Source organism: Copadichromis virginalis, linkage group LG2 (genome assembly GCF_057382275.1).
Source record: "Copadichromis virginalis isolate Kocher_CV1m ecotype Utaka linkage group LG2, C_Virginalis_male_GT1.1, whole genome shotgun sequence".
In the NCBI taxonomy this organism is placed as follows: domain Eukaryota; kingdom Metazoa; phylum Chordata; class Actinopteri; order Cichliformes; family Cichlidae; genus Copadichromis; species Copadichromis virginalis.
The window spans coordinates 8,827,900-8,853,747 of NC_140619.1; the positions used below are offsets into that span (position 1 = coordinate 8,827,900).

The 25,848-nt window shown below is 38.0% G+C and overlaps 1 protein-coding gene across 2 annotated transcripts; it reads right to left on the reverse strand.

Moving 5' to 3' along the window:
• Positions 1–610: 610 nt before the first annotated feature.
• On the reverse strand, positions 611–23,655 carry slc49a3 (solute carrier family 49 member 3). 2 transcript variants are annotated; one of them, XM_085470000.1, is made up of 10 exons: positions 23,221–23,655; positions 17,812–17,970; positions 16,592–16,808; positions 14,705–14,781; positions 8,568–8,705; positions 6,377–6,493; positions 5,927–6,079; positions 3,155–3,312; positions 2,468–2,571; positions 611–2,066 (listed from the first exon to the last, which is right to left on the reverse strand). In XM_085470000.1, exons 1-10 carry the CDS (start codon positions 23,380–23,382, stop codon positions 1,864–1,866), a joined length of 1,488 nt encoding a protein of 495 aa, XP_085326126.1. In that variant the 5' UTR covers positions 23,383–23,655; the 3' UTR covers positions 611–1,863. The 2 variants fall into 2 exon arrangements, with proteins under 2 accessions (XP_085326126.1, XP_085326134.1); XM_085470008.1 differs by lacking the exon at positions 3,155–3,312 and having other exon boundaries at positions 1,860–2,066.
• Positions 23,656–25,848: the final 2,193 nt, after the last annotated feature.

Consider the following 25,848-nt stretch of genomic DNA (forward strand, 5'->3'; position numbering starts at 1 on the left):
AACTAAGAGGTACTGCTAATCTAATCCACTTCATTTATCATCAGCAAGCTTGAGCACCTCTATAAATGCAGAAGCTTTGTCAGTTTGCCGCTCTGGAGCAATTGGGTGTGTATTCAGACATTTCCACAATCCTCACAGGAGCAGAAATTCACCCCAGAGATTGGAGCAAGCAGACAGAGTCAGTAACTCCAGAAAGCTCATGACTCCTCAGACTCTACAGGCCTCTGTTAGCATGTTATTTGATAACAGTACAATTAGACAAAGACTGATCAAGTATTGCGTGTTAGGAAGAGTTTGAGGACACAGCCTCTTGTCTCTAAAAAGAACATGGCAGTGCAGTTTAGTTTTGCAAAGCTGAATCTGAATAAACAATAAGAAGCTGTTGTAAGACTTTAAGAGAACTGCATGAATTAATGCCATAAAACTTGATGAATCAAATGAATTTTATTGTAGAGATGGGATTCTGCAAGGTACTCAAACATAGTGTGAACTGCACAGTCCTGTCAACCTTTGCACAAAATGAGGCAAAGCATCAGTATCCTGTCCTGTTGCCTCTTAGCTCAAAGAAAGCATCAGATTTGAACTCAGTAACATGAACAAACTCAAGCAGGAAAGATTAACAAATTTAATGGTAAAAAATAAGATTTACATGATTTAGAAAAGTGTTCTTATTTACTGTGTACATGTTTTTTGTCATAAAGTGCCCCACAGCTGAAACACTGTTTTCTTTTATTGCACAAAGCCCACATGTCTCACCTGTGAGGTTTCAACATTATTCAAGGGTTTTAAAACATCTGCAGTCCTTAAGAAGGCCACACATTTACAAAAAGAAAGCATTAAAGTGGTTAAAACACTTTTTAGGAGTTTTTTCTTATTTTATTGTTTACAGCGGTAGAAAGATGTTATGTTTATTTTTAACAACATTCAGGTAGTCATGTTTGAAAAACAGTTTTCAGAAACCTGCAGAAAACCCGTTTAACACGTAAAGGTAAGACATGATATCTGGAGAATATTTGTGATTTTTACAGTGATTTTTCAAAAATGTATGCAAGTTTCCTTCCTACGATCTATAAAGTCAAGTCTCTCACTGTACTAGGATGGCATCAGGAGTTATTTCAAGCAGCACGAGTGCTGACTGACGGCACAAAGTCAGTCCCTGAGAGGCAAAATGAATCTGCACACGAACGAGTGTGCTGAGTCATGTGACTCACAGTTTATGACCTTTACATGTTTGCTGTTCAAAGGAAGACTGTAAGACTAAAGTGGAGTGCACTGAAGGACAGTGGATACATGAATGCTGACACATGTGGTCTACATGTGAAATTTAACTTAATCCATAAAAGCAGGTTTTGTAACGAAGCACCGAACTCCCATTACCATTTACTCTACTGTACCTGGTCAGGTGTGGGTGGGTGTTTTGTACCCGTGTACACAACGAACTTCATTTTGAGGTAACATTTCATTTATATTAAATCTGAGTGAGTAAAAGTGCAGTGTCCTGTATTAAAATGGTTTCCTTCTTTTTCTTCTCATAATAATAATAATATTATTATTATTATTATTATTATTATTATTATTATTATTATTATTATTATTATTATTATTATTATTATTATTATTATTATGAGAAGAAAAAGAAGATGGAAATTATTTTAATGTATTGACACAGATTATTTACATGCCAAAGTGGCTGGAAAATAATAATTTAAACTTTTTTTGAGGATTGGAAATTTGGATTATTTACTTGTTACATCCAACAATGTACCAAAAGTTTGTGACTTAATCAAACTACACACAAACATCTTTATTTAAAAAACAAAAACAAAACAAAAAAAGATCATCTGTTCGAGTACCTTTCTGCTCTCACTCATAGTGGCATGTTTCCTCTGTATTATCAGCAGCTTTATGCCTCCACGGAGGGTGCTCATTCCTGTATAGATGCTGGCTCTCTCTGGTCCCGTAAGTCGCTTGTTCTTCGGCCTCCAGTCGCCTGTAGCGGGTGTTGAAGAAGACGAGGAAGCAGCAGGTGAACAGAGTGCACAGCCCTGCCATCACCATCATGGGCACTGAGGGTAGGAGACGACAGGAAGGTCGAGTTTTAGTCCAAACGCTCTCCTCAAAGACATTACGCGTCTATTACAAAACATTTCCACTTTCATGGAGGCTTCTTGTGTACAAGCGAATGTCCTCATTTTTCTCAGAAACCAAAATCAGGTACAAAACAAAAAAACAAAAAAACCCCAAAAAAAACCCCAAAAACAAAAAACCAAAATCAGGTAATTCTTTGTTTGTACATTCATCAAGTCGCAATCAGCCCAAATAGCAAAGAGAAATTAGAAATGCATGCCATGAAAGAGTTTGGGACCGACTCTATCCAGCACGGACCTCAGATTAAACTAATGCACATCAATAAACTTTAAACCGACCAGCAGCAGACAGAGGTTTGATGTAACATCATGCGACCTACCCTTCCAGCTCAAGGCTGCTTCCCCGCAGGTGGACAGGGGAGAGTCTGCGAGCCGTGTGGTCAGAGCTTGAAGGAGGACGATGTAGACAACCGATTGAACCTGTCTGGAAGAAGAAAACGGTCACATCAGTCTCAGTAATGCAACTTCACATTTTTCTATTTACTATCTAATCTCTGAGGCACATGGTCGACTACAGGCACACCTGATATAACATGATCTGTCAACATCAGCACAAACTTTTTAAATGGGTCATGAAAAGCTGAAAGCCTTTGAGTGCATCTCCAGGTGACGTCAGGCTACATTTTACTGAAACACCCACAACAGTGACCCAAAACATTTTGCAGGTGACAGCACAAATATGAAAGCCATTTGTTATGATGTCAGCTAAGCAGCTGATTTTTACAGTAAGCAATCTCCTGCAAAATTAAAGCCAAAAAAAAAAAAAAACTAGACAAAGATTTTCTAAGATGACTCTGTGCATCGTTTGAAGATTTAGTGAAAATTTAGTTCCCCCCCATTCTTTAATAAGACTTTAAGACACAATTAGATGATAAATACATTCCTCATATTGTCTCTGAAGTGGTTTTACGATCTTCAGGATAATTTACAGCAGAATTTTGCAAGAACTCCAGTATTTTTAAAAAATGAGATAAAACCATAAGTATGTGTTGCTCAGACATTAGTACCCCGATACAAAGACGAGTCCAGCTGACGTGGCCTCTCCAACGGGATACGAACACTCCACCGACAGCTCCATGGCAACCGGGTAGATGGAAAAACCGAAAAAGCCGAAGAAAGAGCAGACGGCGGCCACGGCGACTTTCTGCTGCGGCATCAGAGACACCTGAGAGGCCGGGACCAGAAAGAAAGGGGGTCTTTTAGGCTTTGATACAATATAATATATGTTTTTTCCACATATTAAAGTACATCAACAGAGTCACCTGAGTCTTTTTGTTTTAACACTCAGGTGAAGGTTTACTATAATACTGGATGGCCACTCTTGGTCACTCTCGAGCGTTCTTAATATTCTGCCACCCTCGTGTATTTAAACAGGGGTTGTTTAACTGCGTTTACAATCAATAAACTACAGACTTGTTTATTTTGGGGCTCGCTGGCACCCACAGCTTTTTAATTTCTTTCTATTAAGTCAGACACATTAGAAGTGAGAGTCAGTGGGAGACTAATTAAAACCTGTGAGGGGAAAAAGCTTTTTAAAACTTTTCATCACCTCTCACTGACGACACGCAGCCTTCTTGATGACCACTGACCGTTAATGCTTCAGAATAAATACCCAAATAAAGTCCTGAGATTCTCGAAGCTTGTTTTCAAGTGTTTATAGGAGAGCTTTGATTAAATTCAGTCATTGATTCATACCAGTCGCTCGTCTTCTAGTGCCTAAATTTTAATGCATATCCAACTCTGTACATTTAGATGTATTTACATACAGGCTGTATTTATTATTATTTTTAAATATTTATATTTTATTTATAAGCTACACATTTCGTTGTTCCCTTCCTCACACCTGCAAATGTGTGAGAGTATATGCCAGAGTCATTTTACTGATGAACCAAAGTGGCTCCTCAGTGGATTTTTCTAATGTTAGTTCAGTTTCCTGTGATGAAAACATGCCTTTCCATAAAATTTAAAATGTGAGCTCCAAGGAGGGCAAAAAAACAAAAACAGACCACTATATTCATAACATAATATTTTCCTGACTTTCAAGTTTATTTTTTCCAATTTATGTAACACACATTAGTTGGTGTGAGACTTTCACCTTCACATCACTGTTTTTTGTCTTTTATATCAGTTAACGATCATTTTAAAAGTTCATTATTTTGTCCATAATACTGGAGAAGAAGGGTTTTGAGCATTTAAGAAAGTATATGGAGTAAATTATTTGTGTTTATTTGAGTTACTGTCTGCTGCATATAAATCCCGCGTCTGAAGACAGTTTTCTTTATGTAGTGGATGTCCTCTCAATAACCTGATATAGAATTTTAATTTATGCTGTATTTTACTGAAACACTACATTAACATAACAGAGCTGTCAGCATAACCTGATAAAAAGACCAAACAAGCCTTCTCTTCAAAGTGTTTGCACATCAAACACTGACTCTTTCCATTTCCTTTAAGCGCCCTCAACTTCTGTCTGACATACACTTCACGCAAATATAAACGTCTGCCTGGAAAAAACTGTACGTTAGTCTGCGAGAGGCGTTTACCAGTTTTAATATAGACAAAAAATTAACTTCAAGAATCTGCCGCACATTTCTGACAGCATGGTTTGTGTGTCAGCACACAAAAAATACTTTAGATTAAGAAATAATCATTACAATCTGTCGTGAAATGAATACAATCCTGCTGAAAAGAGTTCAGCATTAATGTTCATATTAAATATCAAAATCAGAGGAGAAAAAGAAAATATCCATAATTTCCTAGATTTCCATTGCAGCAGTCTCTAAAACTCGGAACAACAGCAGAAGACTGGCGACTGACTCACCTTTGGAGCCAGCTTCAGTGGCGAATGGCCGTTTTGAGATCTATCAATCAGTCCAATGGTTTTTATGCCATAGATTATTCCTGCTCACTATGCGCCCGTCTTTATGGTCACAGTTTACACTCCATATCATAACGAAAGGCTTAATAGTTTCATAAACTTGACAGTCGCTTGATTTGATCCAGGACCAAGGCTTTTTTAGGATAAACAGTACCTAGTATTACGTCATTCTCACATTAGCCGATCTGTAGCATCCAAAGTCTAGTTTATATGCTGTGCCTGGGAACAGTTGTGTGAACTGGAAGAGGACTCTTAATCAATGACAGCTGTATCCATGAAAATCACTGTAAGTAATTAACAAATCTATACAGCATGTGAGAGGACAGCATGTCACCGCTTCACAAATAAAGCCACAAAATGCTTAAAAACCAAGAACATCGTGCTCTGCAAGAGTGCTTTGTGCATGAAAGAGAAAATGAAGGAGGCTGAGGTGGAGCTGGAATGCTGAGATGGACTGAAGCATACTTAAGCCAAGATCATCAGAGGTAGTATTAGCAGTGGTCAGTGGGAAAGCAGACAGGAGGGATGATCATGAAACACTATATCTCCACGTTATATAAAAATTCAAATGAAGACATCACATCACAGCTTTAAATCTGCAGTTTATCAAACACCACTGAGCAGTCCTTGCCTTTAAATCTAACCTCTCGTCTTCCTCTCCTGTCCTCCTACATCTTTTTCCATCTCTAAGTTACCTCACTCTCGTTTCTCTCCGTGTGAAGTGCAGATACCTGAAAATTCTATTTAAGTAAAGTAACTAAGTATTTGTACTTCGTTACTTTCTACCTTTGCCCCTCAGTGAACGTAACAATCAAAAGTCTTAATGCAGAGCCTTCTTCCTGGCCTGACGAACAGTCAGGGACCAGCTACGTTTCTTTGTGTAATAAATGAATGTTCTCACCACTGAGAAGGCGATGCACGCCACAGCACAGAAGCTCATGTTGATCTTTGTGGCTTCCATGAACTTCTTGGTTTTGTCGACATAGAGACCCAGAATACCGGCGCCGATGATGCCAAACACAATGAAGAGGGCGCCGCACAACCCAGCAAAGTCCTGCAGTGGTCAGATTTGATAGGTTCAGTAGGTAAATAACTGTTGTAAGTCATGTTTTCTACAGCAAATAGCATCTATGCAAGACTGGGAAAAGCTTTCTTTCACTTCGTTCAATAAGATGTTAGATTACTGTGCAAAGAAATTACACATTCATCAACCTTTTTCTTAATTTATTCAGTTTGAGAGCTGTAACATCACCACCATCTAGTCTCAAATATACCGTCTGGGTTGCTTTTTTTTTTTCCATTTATCCTTCGATGACATTGATTTGGAGTCTTTCTCCTGGCATATACTTACGTTGGTGTATCCTTTTACACACAGGATCTGATCCAGCAGCGTGGAGAAGCAGGTGAAAACGGCGATCCCTGAGCCGAAGCAAAGCAGCAGGACGAGGTAGGCTCTGTTCGTCAGTAACTACAGAAGAAACAGACCGGACGATTTGTAAGAGAAGCCTCAGGGGAAAACAAGCGCACTGCGGCAACATCAACAAGGGAAACATGTGCAAAGAAAATGAAATGAAGCGGTGAAACAACAGCGTGCTGGCTGCTGTTTACTCTGTCTGCGACTCCACGCTCACCTGGCACAGGTAATGCAAACACATTTGTGCAGAGCCTGCAGACATAGCGCACAAACTGTGTTGTTGGGAAATAAGATGCTAAAATCAGCACTGTGCAACTCGCATTAATAACAAAAGCTGCGTACTGTATAGAGAGATAATCACAGCAGGTGCAGGGAAAGTATGAGCGGCACGTTTGGGGGGGAAATGTCACGGATGCAGAGAGAACATCCTCACTTCAGAGACACTCATCGCCGCCTCTGTTAGAGACGTCACTGCTGCCGATGGAAATGTCAGTCGCTGCAGGAAGAAACGGCATCAGTGCAGCCAGACGAGCGCTCGCAAATGTCACTGTCAGCGAAATCACTGCTGCTGCTGGAAATGTCAGTGGGGTTTGAAATTGATCGTTATTTTCATTATCATTTATTATTTATGTCAATGTCAGATGCCGCAAGTGTTGGTCATTAACTTTTGTCTTCCCTCCTGCAGTTTGTATTTTGTTGAGTTTGTTGTTCGTGGTCTCTCCATGCTCCTCTTAGATGCAGATGCCAACCCCCTCCCCAAGCCTGGTTTCTGCTGAAGGTCTCTTCCTGTTAAAATGGGGCTCTTCCTCTCCGCTATCGCTAAGCTCCTAGGTGTTTGCTCATGTGGAATAGTCTGATTGTTGGCTACTGTTATTAGTGCTACATAAATTAAGAAAATAAACTAAATTATGAGTTTTTCTATGAATTTATTTTGTGTTATCACCTCCAACCAGTCACGGCAGATGGCCCCGCCCCTCCCTGAGCCTGGTTCTGCTGCAGGTTTCTTCCTGTTAAAAGGGAGTTTTTCCTTCCCACTGTTGCCAAGAGCTCACCCAAAGGAGGGTGTTTGATTGTTTGGGTTTTCTTGCTGTTATTGAAGGTTCTTTACTTTATGACATACTACTCCTTGAGGTGAGTGCTGTTGTGTTTGGTGTTATATAAATCAAATTAAATAGAAATTTTTAAAAAAGGTATCAAAAAAGCAAAATTTGCTTTATCCGAGTTTATCATTACATTTGCTGAAGTGTACCAGTAATGACAGAGGTAGATACCTCAGGTTTTGTTGTCACGTCATTTAGGAGCTTGTTTGATTGGTTTCGACATTTTAGATTAAAGAATAATATAACTCCAGTTTGCCGTCACTCTGTACAAAAATGACAATTAAGGGGAGTAATTACACTGCAGGAGCATGCAGGTGGATGCTGGAGTGGTGGTGGGGTTAAACCATCAGACGGAGATGCAGAACAGGCTAATGATCACTTATAATCGCTGTCTATTCTAAACATGTGTATGGAAAGAATATTATATAGTTATGTAATTAAATATTTTAGACATTTGAGTTTTTAAAATTCATAATCGCTTACAGCAAAAAAAGAAAAAATCTCACATGAAGAGTGCTAAGCTACATTTTCACCAGAAATAAATCAGCCGAGCAGCTGAAGTTATAACATTTACCTGGATTGTGTTTTTTTAATATCTTTAATTCAACTCTTAACCTTTTCACGTTGTTTTTATCTGCTTAAATACTGACTAACTGTAACAGTAAGATAATTACAGGCAGGACTAGCTTAACAGTTGTAGGATATGTCTAAAAACATCTTAAACACCCCTCCATGGTTAGGCTCACAGGAAGCAGAGGTCTTTAGTTTGTTATTCATGATACTAGGCCAGTTTTGACCACACTAATAACAGATCCAAAGTGTGAAACAACAGTAAAGTTGAGGGCCAGAACTGAACAGAACTGTGAACTGAAATTCACTCTAAAGCCAAATGAATCTTCAGTTTCAGAGATTAGAATAACTGAAATATCAGTTAACCAGGAAATCAGTAAATATGGCTCGATGACACACCTCAGGCTCTGTTTGCACTCAAATGTTTAGAAGTGTTTTTCTGCTTTGTGTTTTCTTACCAGCTTGATCCCTTGTACAAACGGCTCTGAGTTGGAGGTCTCTGCGCTGGCTGAGGGCGGCGTCGGGGGGGCACTGCTGCGTATCCCCACTGTTGCTAGGACACAGATGATGCATGTCGGTATTGCATAGGCTAGAAGCTGGAAGAGGAGAGAAACACACATAACGTAAAGAATAATGGGTGATTGCACCTTATCTGACACAATTTATCATCATTAGAAGGTGAGGAGATCAGAGGCAGAGTGCAGGGTGAGAAGGTGCAGTCACACAGTTCTCTGTAGCAATCACCTAAATCCAAAACAAGAGCTTTTTAAAGGTTTTAATAATTTCGCCCATACCAGACAGTTACCAGTCAAGAAGGGTTAGCGAAAGAAAAGGAAAAACAAATATTGTGATGATAAATGGGTGACTGCAGCTTAAATCAAACACCATTTATCATCGTTAGCAGCCGAGGTGACCAGAGCCATATTTCAGTTTTATGTACACTGACAAGCCACAACATTAAAAGCAGTGACAGGTGAAATGAATAACATTAATCATTTTCTATTAATACAATTTTATGCTTGGGACACAAACTGTATATAAATGATGGACATTTCGCATTTTTGATGACTCGAGCTGAGCGTTTTAGCCGTTGCCATCCAAGTTTTGATCTGAGAAACTGAAGAGTGGTTTACGAAGCTATGGTAACGATTCATGAATCACAACAATAAAGCTACCCCGTTTAATGCCTGCTTTGACTTAAATTTACAGAAGGAGCAGCCGTGTGTAACTACAAACTATAACTAGAAAAATTTGCATTTCCTGCGAAAATGCAGTGTGGATGCCTTAACGGCTGAAGATATCTGCTGAAAAAAGCTGAAAAAGTTGAAACAAAAAAAAAAAAAAAAAAAAAAAAAAAAGATGCCCTGAGCAGGATTCGAACCTGGCCCTCCTGATCAAAGGGCAGCTATTTAGCTCAATGAGCCAAACACTTTCTCACAAAGAAAAGGTGGAGAGATTGACAATTGTGCTAGCAGAATTTGGGCAAAAAAAAAAAAAGGGGTGAAAATTCTGCTGAAAAGAGTTCCATCAGCAGAATTTCTGCTGAAAAGAGGTGAATGAGCAGAATTCTGCTGAAAAGAGTTTTTTTCTGAAAACAGCAGAAAAAACTGAAAATTTTGCTGAAAAGAGTTGAATGAGCAGAATTCTGCTGAAAAGAGGTTTTTGCTGAAAAAGAGCTGATAAAGTTTGGATTTGTGCTGAAAAGGGGTTAAAAAAACTGAAAATTTTGCTGAAAAGGGGTGAATAAAATGAAATTTGTGTTGAAAAGAGTTTAAAAAAAGTTTAACTGTTAAGTGAAAGAAATGTTGCCATAAGCTGGATTTGAACCCAGGCCTCCCAGTCTGAGAACGGATGCTTATCTCACTGAGGTAAAGCACAGCTCAGCCCATCATGCAAAATCAGTGACCACATTGATAATGTGTTCCATTCATTTCAATGGTCAAAAGTCATAACACACATCAGCAGAAATAGCAGAATTTTTTAAAGTTTAAACATAGCATTTCTGCTAAAACTTAGTATTTATACTAAATAATATTTTTTTTCCTGCCAAATCATAGCATTTGTGCTGGAACACAGAAAGTTCCACCAAATCATACAATTTGTACTAAAACATTATTTATGATTTAGCAGAAACATTGGGACTTGGTAGAAATACTATGATTTACATGAAATACTTTGACTTAGCAGAAGTACTACAATCTAGGAAAAAAGTACTAAAGCATAGCAGAAATTCTATCATTGAGCAGAATTACTAGGATTTAGAAGAAATACTAAGATTTGGCACAAACACTGATGTGGCTCAAGAACCTTTATTGTGCAGTTATACTATGATTTGGAAGAAATACTATGTTTTAGCACAAATACTATGATTTGGCTCAAATACTATAACTATCCTCGGTCAGAAGGAGAGGCCGACATCCAAGGATTAGATTACCACAGGTGGAGTTTATTGCGGTCAGATGGATGGTACAGGGAGGTATGGCATACAGTAGGAGGATGTGGAGAGGTGATATGGTGTGGTTTCTATGATTAAGAACAGGGTATGCATTACAACATGCATACAGATTAAAGATTAAGAAAACTGGTAACAAATTCCTCCACTACAAATCAGTCTGATGCCACTTTTTACAGGGTTCCCGTTTACTAAGGCACTACCCAAAAGGCGCCACAAGAGGGCACTCCAACACAAGAGATGACCTATTTACACTGATGCACTTAGTAAACAGCCCCTACTTAGCCACTACATAATACAGTGATATTACAGTATACAAATTCACACGAATACTATGATTTGGCAGAAATACTATGACTGAGTAGTAATACTATAACATAACAGTTCAATGTTCTTGCACAAATACCACAATATGGCAGAAATACTATGTTTTAGCACAAATACTGTGATTTGGTATAAATACTATGATTTGGCACACATACTATATTCCGCAGATACACTATAACATAACAGATATGCTACAACTTAGTAGTAATACTATAACATAACAGAATTATTATTTGGGCACAAATACCACGATTTGGCAAAAATACTATGATTGGGTACAAATACTATGATTTGGCAATAATACTGCATTTTAACACAACTACTGAGATTTAATTGAAATACTATGATTTAGAAGAAATACTATTACTCCATACAAATACGATACTTTGGGACAAATACTATGTTTTGGTTCTAATACTATGATGTGCAACAAATACTATGATTTGGCACAAGTACTATGATTTAGTACAAATACTATGATTTGGCAGAAATACTATGACTTAGTAGTAATACTATAACATAACAGATTTCCTAAAAAAAAAAAACTATGAAATTGCATTAATTCTATGACTTGGCAGAGATACTACGTTTTAGCACAAATACTATAACAACACAGAAATACTATGACTTAGTAGTAATACTATAACATAAAAGATATACTATGGTTTTGCAGACATACTATGATTTTGCACAAATACCATGATTTGGCACAAATGCTATGATTTAGCAGAAATACTATGATTGGGTACAAATACTATGATTTGGCAATAATACTGCGTTTTAACAACAACTACTGAGATTTGATTGAAATACTATGATTTAGAAGAAATACTATGACTCCATACAAATATGATGCTTTGGCACAAATACTGTGATTTGGCAGAAATACTATGACTTAGTAGTAATACTATAACATAACAGATTTCCTAAAAAAAAACTATGAAATTGCAGTAATTCTATGACTTGGCAGAGATACTACGTTTTAGTACAAATACTATAACAATGCAGAAATACTATGACTTAGTAGTAATACTATAACATAACAGTTCAATGTTCTTGCACAAATACCACAATATGGCAGAAATACTATGTTTTACCACAAATACTGTGATTTGGTATAAATACTGCGATTTGGCACACATACTATGATTTGGCAGAAATACTATGCCTTAGTAGTAATACTATAACATAAGAGATATACTATGGTTTTGCAGACATACTATGTTTTTGCACAAATACCATGATTTGGCACAAATGCTAGCAGAAATACTATGATTGGGTATAAATACTATGATTGGGCAGAAGTACCATGTTTCAGTACAAATACTATGATTTGGCAGGAATACTCTGGTTTAGCAGAAATACTCTGATTTAGCAGAAGTACTATCTTTTGGTAGAAATTCCTGCTAAAAGGTACAGTATTTCTGCGTTTTAGCAGAAATACTGTAATTTGGCATAAATATTATAATTTGGGATAAATACTATGATTTGGCACATATAATATATTCAGCACATATATTATAAAATAACAGAAATATTTGGCCCCAAAACCATGATTTTGCACAAATACCATGATTTTGCAAAAATACTATGAATTGGCAGAAATACTATGATTTAGCAGAAATACTATGATTTGGCAAAAGTACTTAGATGTAGTAGAAGTACTTTGCTTTAGCAGAAATACTATGATTGAGGAGTAATACCTAAACATAGGAGAAATATTGATACACAGACACACATACACAGACAGTAAAGGGAACAGGAGCTGTGGAGAGTCTGGGCTTGGTATATGTAGGTCAGTTAAATTAGCTGCACCTGCTGTAGTCAGCCCTTACACACACAGACACAGAGAGAGGTGTGAGTTTTCTTCAGTGTATTTCTGACATTCAGGATTCCCCTCGAACAAATGGCCATAATTTCCTAACCGTAGAGGCTAGAACGGTCATTCAGACATTGTTTTGTTCAGAAGAGATGGGGGAATCTTCAGGTCTTCATAATTCAGAGATAAAATATAAATTATTAAAGATATATGACTTGTAATACACTGTAACTGAGTAGAGGCGAAGCAAAAACTGCCTTGACTTGCTCTCAAACAACCTTTGGTAACTCTAAATCTATATGGAGCATCAAAATCATTCTTTCACCGTAAGAAACAGCAGGCTTTGGTGAACAGTCATGGAAATTTTCAGGGCTCTGTGGAAATCCATCAAAAAGATATGACGAGAGAAAAAAGTGGTTCATTTCCAGAGATTGAAATCTGATGAAATCTGAGCGAGGGACAAATTTCCTACCCTCAAACAAGTCTAACTCATCTCCTAACGGTAATAGGTGAGAAAGAAATTCTTGAATTGTGAGCGTCAGGAGTGTCTGAAGATATACGGGGACAAGCATGATGTCTTAACTTTGCTTCGTTAAGGAGATATGACAATTTGAAAATGCCTCTCATCAGAGAAATCCAGCGGTGATTTTGAACAAACTCTCCATTGAGTTTATATGGAGAGTTTTCTGACTTTGTGTTACTCTGAGGAGATTTGCAAAGTATCTATAAGTCCCACAACAATGATAGTGACATTTTCTGAAAGCCAGCAAAAATACCTACGTCTTGATGTATAATTTGTGGGGCTTGAGTGGAAATTGAGCGAGTAGCAAGAAGTTGTTTGGACATGAAGAGAAAATTTAAACAGTTTCACTGTCCCCTCTGAGTTAATTGCATAGCAACCATAGCAACGCATGTATTTTCTGAAAAATCACAATTTTGCAACTGAAGACTTAAAGAGAGATAAGATGAAAACGGTAGAAGATCTGAAAAAGCTGAATCACACAGGAATAGCCCAATCATTTGAGAACGTTTTAAAGTTTGAATGGAGTTTCTAGGTGAAAGTATGAGGAAGTAGTTAAGTTTCAAAGACAAGAAAGTTTTAGCAGAATTGTGGAAGTTTCCCATTCATTTCAATGGGACAAATTAAAGGAAAAAAGTGTAATATTTTAAAAAGTATAATAGTAATAAACACCAAAAGTCAAAGCCGGCATTAGCAGAAAGAGCAGAACAGTTTAGAGTTTGAACGGTGAAAATAGCACAAAAATTGTGGAAGTAGATCCACGGCGAAAAGTGTACGGAAACACCCGGAATAATAAAGAATAAAGAGAAACAGGAACTCAATAGTGTGGATGCCTATTAAGGCATCCACACAATAACCTGGCTAGACTAGAGGACATGCCCCCTGCTGGCTATAGTGCATAATCCACGCTCTGGTTGCCTAATGTAACTGCCACCTGCTTTTATATATATATATATCAGTAGTCACTTCAATTTGCTCGCCTCAAAGCTGAGAAAAATGTAAATCAGGACCCGCCCACTCGCCGGCAGTTATGTTAATCATCGTCATTTGAAGTTGTCATCATTGACTTTCTGTTGTCTGAGTGGATGTTAGGAGCTTCCATCATCTTTAATATACAGTGTAGATCTGGGTTAAAAAAAAATAAAATAAAAATAGCACTCCCCGAGGACAGGAGTCTCTCTGTGTAATGCACATAACACAGCATTGTCTTGTCCTGTAGGATCTGGGCCTGATGCACAAACATTATGGCAGGCGAAACATTGTGCTGTTGGTTTGAATGTTGTGGCTAATCAGTGTATTGGAGCACTTGTCCTGTAATATTCTGGGGATCTGTCACAACCACCAATGTCCTTCACACTCACAAATCTTTTTATGAAACAGCCAAACCCGGTTGTCCAATTACTGGTGTTCTCATTTATTATAAGCATCACAGACTACTCTGCTTTCTGAACACCAAAGGTTTCTTTGTTAAACTCACCAGCTTTGGGATCTGTGCAGATGTTTCAGCCATCACAGGAGAGATGATGTTAGCGAGGAGGATTCCCAGGGGATTAGCTGAGGACAAAAAAAAGAGAAGTGGAGTTTTACTGCTGTCCTATATCACTTTCTGTTCCCCGTTTCATTCACAACACAACATCTGAGCAACATATCTGACCTTTAATCACCCTTTAACATCAGCTTCCCATTTTAATGTCTTTAACAGGCATACATATCAATAGACCTTGTTAGCAGTCATTTTAATAATGTAACAGCTGCGTCCACACAGGAGTTTGCTGACATGCTAAAATGAAAGCGCTTTGTAAGCAAACCTTCAGGGAGCATAAGCATAACGCAAAAAATAAGAATGACCATGATGATCAAACCAGCCTTTATTTAACTACAGTAGTTTTACCCATTAAAACTCCAAAAGGATTAAGAAACATGACAACTTTTGGTTAAAGCCACAGCTCTCAAGTCTCCCTGTCCTTAATTGTGCATTTTCTATTTATTGCATGTTAAATTTTAAAAATAAATAAATAAATAAAAAATGGTGGTGGTGGTGGCTAGAATGTTACGTAGCCTTGTTCTCAAGTTCATGCATTCACAAGAGTTATGTTGAGTTATCGCAGTTACAAACTTGGGTGTCCTGCCCGCATCACAACATTACCCCATCGGCCGTTTACAGGTGAGGGGTAAAAGCCCACCATCAGCAGCCCTCACATTTCTAAAACTGCCCAGTTAGCAGGTGGCCAACAAAGAAAAAATTAGCTCTGTTGTTCCTGCTGTCAAGAAATTCCATGAAAGCTGGAAAAAATATTCCCTCAGGAATAAATCATGTGAAAAGTAAAAGTGTTAATGATGAAAAATTATCACCCAACAAGTTAGAACAGGTCCTAGAACTTTCTATGAGGAAATCTAGACTTTTTTCTGTCTATATGCTGTGCTGTAACATAAAGCAATCCATTTAAATGCTGTATGAAGGTTTCATTTATATGTATTTACCACTAGAGCAAATGCATTTATCTCATTGCAGAAAACACACGAGGGTTGAGGTTGTTTAGTTTTGCTTTGTGAACATTAGAGCCCAGACTGAGATGTCCACAGCCCGGTTCTGGCCCTCGGGCCATAGTTTGCCCAAATGTTACACAAGAACACTAGAACCACCACAATCAGGAGCTACAACTCAGTGCCCACAGACTCCAGTGTTAAAGATCTGACCTTCATAGATAACTTCCAGCTTCATAACAGCTGTAGCCAGGGTTTGGTTCAAAAAGGCTCAAAGTTTGGTGTTTGGCTGCTTTGATTGATGTTTTTTTGGTAGTTATTTTAAGCATCCAAGAAGATTAGATTAGATTGTTACTCAGCATTTTTAACAGGTATTTATCAGTTTGATGCAGTCATTCAATTTATGCCGATCCTTCATCAAAACTGGTCATTTTTATTCCAGAAAACCAACATGGAGAGAAACATAAAAATAAAGTGGTTTCTAATTAAACCTCCATCTTTGTACAGACTATTATCCTTTATATTTCTATACCTTATATCTCTGTCTGTTTCCTTTTCACTGGCTTTATTTACACTCTAGAATTTCAAACTAACTTTGGAAAAAAGTCTACATTTATTTATCAAATTCAAAAATATTTGAATTTTTTTTTTTTTTTTTTGTGAATTTGCCTGAAAGTATAAACTTAAAAATGCTTCAAAAGCCAAATTCTGTGAACTCCTTAATTAAAACTGCCATAACAGATTTTTTTTTTGGCATAAAAATAAAATAAAAAGAGTATTGCCCCTTTGTTGTTTGACATGCACATGACTAACACACAGCAGAACATCTGCACAGGTTTGTAGATGCTGTACTGAAGGTGTGAAAGGTAAAATCGCTCACCCATCGAGGCGATCATGTTAGCTGTGGCCCGCTGATGGTCGGGGAACCACAGGGCTGCCAGCTTGGTGGGAGCGAAAACGATGAGGGGCTGAGCCAAGGCGCCGAGGGTCTGTCCCAACATCACTATCGGGTACTGGATTTTAAAACTCTCACCCGGAAGCGTGCCGAGGAACCGCAGCACGGCTCCGAGCATGTTCAGCCAGGCACCCAGGATCAGCTGTGACAGTCAGAGGACAGAAGGGTGAAAGTTTACGAGAAAATCCCTTCATATCTGGGAGTGAAATAACTGTCAGACAGTTTCAGAAGGTCTTCTCAAAGATCAGTCCAAGACAGTGGGAGGTCTTCATCTTTAAAAAGGTGCAATTAATCTCAGATTCACGAAGTAAAACTAGCTTGCATGGTGTGGTCAGAAGCAGGTGGGACAGGATGTCATGTGGGTGAAGTGACAAATATAAATGGTAGGGGTTTGCATGCCTTCTGGGCTAAAAACAGCAGTCCACAACATTTTCAATTACTCATAGTTTTATTAATCATGCCACTATAACTAACTGGTGTCAGAGTCATTGCACTCACTGGTGCTCAGTCGCAGGTCACCTACTCTGTATTATGTGTCACTAGATTCAGAGAAAAAGAATAAATTCCTTCATGAACACCTCATCTCCAAAGTTTCCTGCAGTTTCTGCATAATCTCGTTATCAGACATGCTAACAAACATTACCGCTGCCAATGGCCTGCGTGCTTATTGGAGGTAGCGATCCATTTTTCCTGACTCAGAGGTCATCCGCCTCCTCTCCCTCTCCTATGGCTGGTTGAACTGGTTATTGGGAAGCTGAATCCGGTCTGACTGCTGCGTTTATCAGTTCACTTCATCTTCTGTTTACTTTAAACAAATCAAATTTGCAGGACAATTTCCTGTACAGCATTTTTCCTGGGAGATGACTCCAGGATGAAAGGAGCATATAATGGCCATATCTCAGGCTTCATTCATTTTTAACTTGTACCCATTTCCATCAAGCCTATGTTTATATGCACGCATACAGCACTAGCTCTAAACCATTAAAATCCTCCCCTGGAAGGTTTCTTCTCTCTTCTAAAATCATTCACTACTCACTTAAAACTTTGTGTTCTAGAGTTTAGAATAAACCTCACACTGTGCTCTGAGGTTTACCATCTCATACTAAAACATATAATATTAACAAAAAAAACCAAGCAGTTGGTACCGTTATCCTCAGTCCAAGAGTATCCAGCATCCAAGTGGTTGCAAAGCTGAGCGGTATGGCCACCACCATGTAGACCAGTGATAGCCAGTTGATCTCGTCCAGAGTAACTTTCAGGTACTGGGCAGACTGGTTCGCCACTGGTGCAAAGGTAAGCCATATCTGAGGAGACACCAAGATTTTTTTTTTTTTTTTTTTTAAGTATGGAAAGCTACACACACACACACACATACATACATACATACACACACACACACACACACATACATACACACATACATACATACATATATAGTGAGAGTGCGGGAGGTCCAATGCATTCAGATTTTGTACAAAATATTAAAAGGACAAAAAAAAATGCACAATAATGGCTGACGTTTATACAAAGTGTACAAACTAAATGTGGCAGGGCAACATTTCAGGGAAATCAAATAATAATTTTATTTTTTTATATGAGGACAGCAATACAAAATCACTTAAATAAAAGAAGTGTATAAAAATACATATATACTTAAAGAAATTAAGGAGTAAATATAACTGATAATACATTAGACCTGATAGATCTGGCTGTATTCCTGATATAAATATGATCAGTGCATTTCTATATATTGATATATGATAAGTATGGCATATGAGACCAGGCTGCGTGTTTAGATCCACCGTAGAAAAACCACAGCAGACGGGGCAAAGCCTGAACGACCTTTTGTAAATCTGCATTGTGTAAAGGTTTGCAGTGACTCTAGCCAGCAATTTAAAATGTCAGCTCTGTCAAAAAAGGTAAAACCGAAGGTTTACTTCAGCAGCGTGCCAACATGGATATTTCAGAAGCTGCTTTCCATTCAGTGCTGTCAGCTTAGTTTTGTGCAGGTGGAGAATAATTACACTAAAGTGCTTTATCACAGTGCCAGTCAGGTACAAATCATTTAGGTGGATATTTAACAACCACTCTGTTAGACATCATCGATTACATGACATATACAAAGCATCCCTATTTCAGTACATCATCTTAGTGGTCACTCCTCCTAAAGCAGGTGCACTTTAGTGATCAGATTCCTGGAGCCTGTTTTAGTCTTGTGATCTGGACACAACTTTAGAAAAAGAAAGGAAGTGACAAGACATGCTCATCTCACATGAGAAGGAGATGATTTCTGTTGCTTATGTTCCTAGTGTCATGTGTCTGCCCTCACATGACACCACTTAGCATGCATGAGACAGGAAATAATAGGACACTTTCATCATACTCTACAAGCTGGACAAAGCTACAATGCTGTGCTGAGCTGGTGAAAAGACATGTTCAACAAAAAGACTTCAGCCTTTAGAAAATTCTCTCATATTTCACCTTGATTGTGGATGAATAAGAGTGAGTTTATCAATAGAGGCCTACAACATTTATTCAAGAACAATGTTGAAGCACTTACATTTGTGGTGAGAAGGTTACATATGCACCCATCATGGGCATGCATGTCATGTTCATTTTGGGCTGTCAGTGATTTCTCTGAACTGTTCTTTTTCCAGGATGAAATGATTCTACAGCATATTTGATGGCTTTAAAAAATTATGAACTTGGTGCACAAGTTTGAATTTATTTTGGATTTTCTCTAATCTACACAGGCTCACATATACACTTATACTCACTCAAATCTTTTAATAAGTGGTGCTGAAGGTTTTACAATTTCGTTTAACTTGAACTTAACAATTGACTTCAACTGGTAGTTTCTATTTTCTCTACTTTTTTGACAACACTTATGGGATTGACCAACACTCAGAACAATGGGAAAGTCCAAGGAACTGAGTGAAGACCTGAGGTTTGTAACTTCTAGTTGAATGCAAAGTAGGTAAATTATATTAGTCTTTGCAGTTTTGCTGTCGATCAAAAGCAGAGACATGAGTGGGAAAATCCTCATGGATGAAAAATACTTCAAAAAAAAAAGAAAAAAAGAGCTGCGGTTGTGTAAGCCGGTTATAAGCTACGACTAAAACCACATGCTGTGCTGACAAAAAGGAAACAACAGCTGCTCTCCTGCTAGATAGTAAACCAATGTAATAAATGTAATAAATAAACTCATTGTAAATGTAGGAGCTTTATGTATTCACATAATAATGACATCTTTGATTATTTAAAATTGCTGCTGCGATTGCATTTCTCTGCTAATAAACTCCTCCAGACTTTTTTTTAAAGTAGGGCTTTACTGTGAAAAGTCTTGAATGTGAATTTATCTGCAGAAGAAGAAGCTGAAACTTTAATGTGCACACGTACTAAGCAGTAGGAGCTACCCACACTCCCGCTGAGATTTTGCCAGACTTGTGCGTCAGACTACACCGTGTTACATGACAAGAATTGTACCTGATAAACATCACCATGTTGTCACTGTAACTGATGATTTTCGTGTAGAGCAACTAAAAAGTGCACTAAAAATAGCTGAAATATCTCGAATCTAACCTGAATTTGTATAAAGAAGTCCTATTTTCATGACAAACATATAAAATACTTAATAATTGTAGCTTCTCAGGACAAACCAGGACATGTTTATACTTCTATTGCTTAAAAGGTTTAAATTATCCGTGTGTGTAACACCTTTTCAGACAGAATCCAATGTCACGCTTATTTAAACATGTTTAAAAAGGAACGTATCCATGATTTTTTTTTTTTTACTACACATATAACCTATAATTCACCTGGAAACAGGCAGCACATGTGTATGTGTGTATTTTTGGCCTGATGCACAAACAAACTGAATGAATTTGACCTGTAAACTCTACACCGAGACCACAAAGGCAGTACCAGTCCTGTCCTCTATTGTGTGGACGGTGAACAAATCCTAATTCATGCCGAGCTGGCGGGAGCTGGTCAGCTGATTTGAACACACAATGCTAGTCTTGTCCCCAGCAGGGAGGAATGCTTCTAGAAACGGTTTTCACACATGCCCCTGTTTTGTTATTTCACAGGTCGTATCAGATCAGAGTATCGCTTCCTCTCAATCCCACACGCGTCCATGTTTCAAACTGTGCTAAAATTAGATTTCATGCAGACTCAGACACCTAAAAAGCATCAAGGCGTGCACAATAACTGTAGGCAACATTAGGGGTGGGGGGAAAAAATCGATACTGTGTAGTATCGTGATATTTTGTTTGCTAATAATGTATCGATACAGGGACAGGAGAAATCGATATTTTGTTACAAAAAAGTTTTTGTGCTCTGACTTCAGAGCATGTTGATCCTTTTTCTCAGCAAGAATCCTGACATTCCTTCACTGTCCAAATGTGTTTAACTTTTTTTTGGCAGCAATAAACATGACAGTTTACTTATTTTAATTTAAGACATGTTTTATTTTAATTAAGTTTAAAACTTTTTTTATTTTATGTAAAATTATATTTTGTTTTCATTGACTTTCAAATTCTTCAGTTGCTGAAGGGGCTGCATAGTTTTCATAAATTGCATAGTTCAGAATAGCTATAATTGTACCAGATGGTTGCATTCAGTTAAGTTGGACTAGACTGTAATACAAACCGTTCAGTTTGTCAACAATAAAACTGACTGAAATGAGAGAAAGACTCAGTGCAGACTTTGATATTAGATAAAATGAATATTGATAACGTTTACCTTTATGTACAGAATCTGAATATCGCAAAATATTTTTTAAAAAATTGCAATAATATCGTATCGTGCGTTAAGTATTGTGATAATATCGTATCGTGGGATGTATGGTGATTCCTACCTCTAGGCAACATGCGATGCTAACACGCTAAAAATGAAAAATCCTAAATTATCTGCAGAGATTACAGTTAATGCAATCTTGTCACAAGTGAAACTTTAATTTCAATATTTAAAATGTTTTAATTTAAATATGTTAACAAATTTTTTATCTGCAATTTGTAAAAACTGTTAGATGATAAAATAAAATTGCTTAGATTTGTGATTATTCATGACTTGGGATTATGTTTTTCCATGTTTGTAGCACCTTTTAAGGTCTGTTAGAATAAACTAACAAACAGAAATAAACTGCATTAGAAGAACTGGTTTATGACCTTCTGTTTTCTAAGTATTATTATTAATATAATTTGAACTTTAACTTAAGAGGGACTTACTTTGCAGGCCCAGCACGTTGATATTTGATCATTCTAGTAAGCTCTTAAGCAACAAACTCTATTCTTTGTCATGACACCGTGGGCAGAAATGTTCACCTGTTAACTCTGTAAAGACTCCAACAGCAGCTCCGTCAGGCTTACAGATCACTTCTCTTTCAGTACCTGCTTTAGAGAAGCCACAGCTTATGTGCACACTTTATGAATGACTGCAGGAAGACAACAACCGCTAACTGCTTTCACTTTTCTGTCACTGTGGAAACTTCGCTGACACGCTGAGTAAAAACTCACTTCCCACAATAAACCCACTAAGGTAGTCTGAGTCACAGCTGTTGTTATGTCGTGGAATAAAACACCAGACAAGGTTGTAAAATTAATTCTTAATGCAATTACAGATTTTCCATCTTCCCTACTTTAAAAACAAACTGTGATATCGCACCCTGCACCTTGACTCACAGGCTCCTTCTCTAGTTTGTTGCTGTTCTTTTCTTTATTATTTGTCTTATTAGGGACAATAATTAATTAATAAAGTTAAGAAAATGAAATAAATAATGTTAGGGAGTATTAGGATTCCTAGTTTCATTTTATCAGATTTTCTATAGATACCACAACATATCATCAATTCTCATCTCCACTGTCATCATATAGGGAAAACATGATATAATGAAAATAGAAACATGGGAGCAAACATTTTTCTAACACATATAAATGCACTGGTCAGGGTCTGTAACATAAGTTTCAGGTGTACACTCTGCACAGATATGTGGATGCTTAAATTAAAGGAAAAAGGGCGTTATGCAACATTTAATTACTGAAAACATGATTAACATTTTCAAACTCCCCTTTAATTACCATGCAAGACTAAATGAAGCCGTTGAAGTGTTTTGAGCATCTGATTAGTCCTTTATCCATGGTTGCATTGACGTGTGGTTGGGGTGGGGGTACAAAAGGATGTAAGCGCCACCCCATGTGTCCCTTTTAGCTCCGCCTCTGGCACACTGTACTTGTCAGCCCTGTTGCACAGATTTACATCTTGTTTGCTTATCAGCCTTATTTATCAGCCACGGAATGACTCTCTATGGCCTGAGGGCCTTAAACGGGAAGTGGGGACACCTGTTCCTCGGAACAATAGCTCCCATAGGGAAGAGGAGTCCCGTGGAAGCAGGAAGTAGGAGAACGATTGCGGGAGGAGCTCAGCACACCCTGCTTAACACTAACATCACCACCGGGGAGTTATACCAAGTCAAACAAACATATAGGGGGAACACCACATGTCCCGTGTCTACCTGTATTCATAAACACACCTGGTTTCACCTTTCACAGACTCACCGTTGCGTTGGAGCAGTTTAGGAGACACAACACCAGCAGCACAAACCACCTCCTCTTGTAAAGTTTGAAAAGCTGTCCATTCTTCAGGTCAGAGTTTGGTTCTCTGGAAACAGCAGCGTAAACAGTCCGAATGTCGTTGGAGACTTCGCCGCTATTATCCATTATTATTATTATTATTATTACTAGTATTATGACAAGTTAACCGGTTAAGCCAAACAGCTGCTTAGCTCCCAGAAGTTGAACAAGCACCGAAGTTTCGGTCGCTTTTGGTCAAAAAATCCCAGAAACCTGAGAAATGGTGTATGTCTACTAAAGTAAACAAGATATAAATCCATCCTGCTGTCTCCCGACAGACTGTAAGGACATTTTGTGTCTCACACAGAAGCCGGTAACTCAGTTTGAAGCCTGGAAAAAGTCAGCAATCCTCTGAACATTAATCAGGGAGCTACAAAGATCTTCGACTGAGAGGATGAGCCACTCCGCCCTGAAGAAAAGCGCTGTCAGCATGCAGAACTTAAAAAAGGGTTCTTCAAACTGAATGAGTCTTGCCTTCATAAACGATAAATAAATAATAAATCACTTCTAATAATTTCCGAAACACTGATCTGTGTGTTTTTTTCTCAATACATTTCAAGTCTAGAAAAAATCTAAAAGATTCAATTAAGCAAAACTTTGGACTGCGTTTATCATTTCATAAAGGATAAACACAGATAAATTAAACGTTAATGTGTACTGGTGTAACAGACTAAACCAAGGGTGTCAAAGGCCAAGATCGGCCTGCCAAAGCGGCCAACCCAGCTCACCAGGTGGCTTTGCAAAATTTCCAAATTGCAGAGAAGTCATTAATAACTCAATGCAGTGTTACTTTTGCTGTGGGGTGTACAAGCATTCCACATCCATCCATCCACCCACCCTTCTTAAATACTTGTGCAGTTAGGGGATGCAGGAGGAGCCTGTTCTAGATGACATAGGGCAAAAGGTGGGGTGCACCTTGGGCAGGTAAGCAGTTCATCACAGGGCTAATACAGAGAGACAGATAATTATACACTCTCAAAAACCCAACTAGAGACAGTTAATCTGCATGCATGTTTGGACAGTATAAGGAAACTGTAGAAAACGCGTGCAGCCACAAGGAGAGCATGCAAACTAACTCCGAAAGGCCCCAAATGGCCAGGTGGTTTAAACCAGGAAGTTGTTTTTGCTGTGATGAAACAGTGCTAAACTGCACCCTGCATCGGTGTTAAAATATATGTAAATTTAAGATATTTCCAGATCTAAGGTTGAATCATAAGGAAGTAATGATGTTGTTCGTTACTGTTGAGGGTTTTGAGGGATTTTCTCCATCCTCTGTAATCCATACATTTTAGCATACATGTGCATGCAATGGTTTTGCTGGTCTCACCCATGGACTTGATCAGCTTGGCAGATGTGACCAGTCTACATGAACCACACTAAGTTTGTAGCCGGGGGGGACTATTAAGTGGTGACAGTTAAATTTGTGTCAACAAGATTAAAAAATGAGCATGCACACAACGATTCCACATATTGCACCACAGCATAAACTGGCAAAGGTCACTTCTTCAGGCTTCAAGTGTCGTTCACATTGCACCTGCGGAATGTGTAACACTTGCCATCAAAAAGCAGCGCTGACATGCAGATTATGTTATTTTATTATTTTATTTATGAGTAATCAGAAATATGACTAACATGACAGAAAAGAATGAATGCAGAACTAAAATGTAGTACCCCAATTTGTTATTCAAAGTGACAAAGACTGTCTTTTTTAGCTATTTATTCTAAAAAAAAACTGATGTAAAAATCAAACAACACACAGTGAAAAGACTTCCATTCACTGAAAACATGTTTTTAAATCATAGCACTGAAATTATAATGTATTTAACTTAGTCTTGAGATACAAGTTATTGTCTTTTGTATGTTGATGAAGCGAATTAGACTAAACTAATCAAAAGTGTTGTAAAATGTATGGTTGTCTTGGAGACTTTGCCATTTACGTGTCTAAATGAAGGTGTAAAGCAGTTTTATATGAAGGTAAATTTGTAATTTCGGGGTTTTTTTGCATGCACAAAATAAATGTGCTGTGCTGTAACAAGTTTGTGTGCCCAGGAATGTCTTTGCGTCAGCGAATCAGTCGACGTGACTCACCATTGCACTACTGCAAACTTTTTTTCTTTTAGCAGGAGCAGAGTGAGAACTCTTCACTCTTTTGTCCTTATTGACGGCACATGACCACAGCTCCGCCCTCTCTTTAACCCTCTGTGACTCAGTGTGGCAGTTCTGCAGCTCTGATTCACAGGAAAGTCGCGTGGAAAGAAAGTGAGAAATCAGATCAGTTCTGCTTTCATTTATTTCACCTGGTGTAAATTGCAGACGTGTTATGTTATCCATTAACCTGAAGACATTTGTAAGTTCAGGGACAGTTTTGATCAGCTGTTATCATGACTAAAATGAAATGCAGTTAAAAATGTTGGTGAACCAATAATATGTGTTTTTTATAAATAATAAACAGCCATTTATGATCTTGTACAGATCATCGTTGAAGTCTGCTGTTGTAAATCTCAAGCGATTTGACAAACAGATTTTGATCCAGATTTCTGGTAGGTGTTTAAG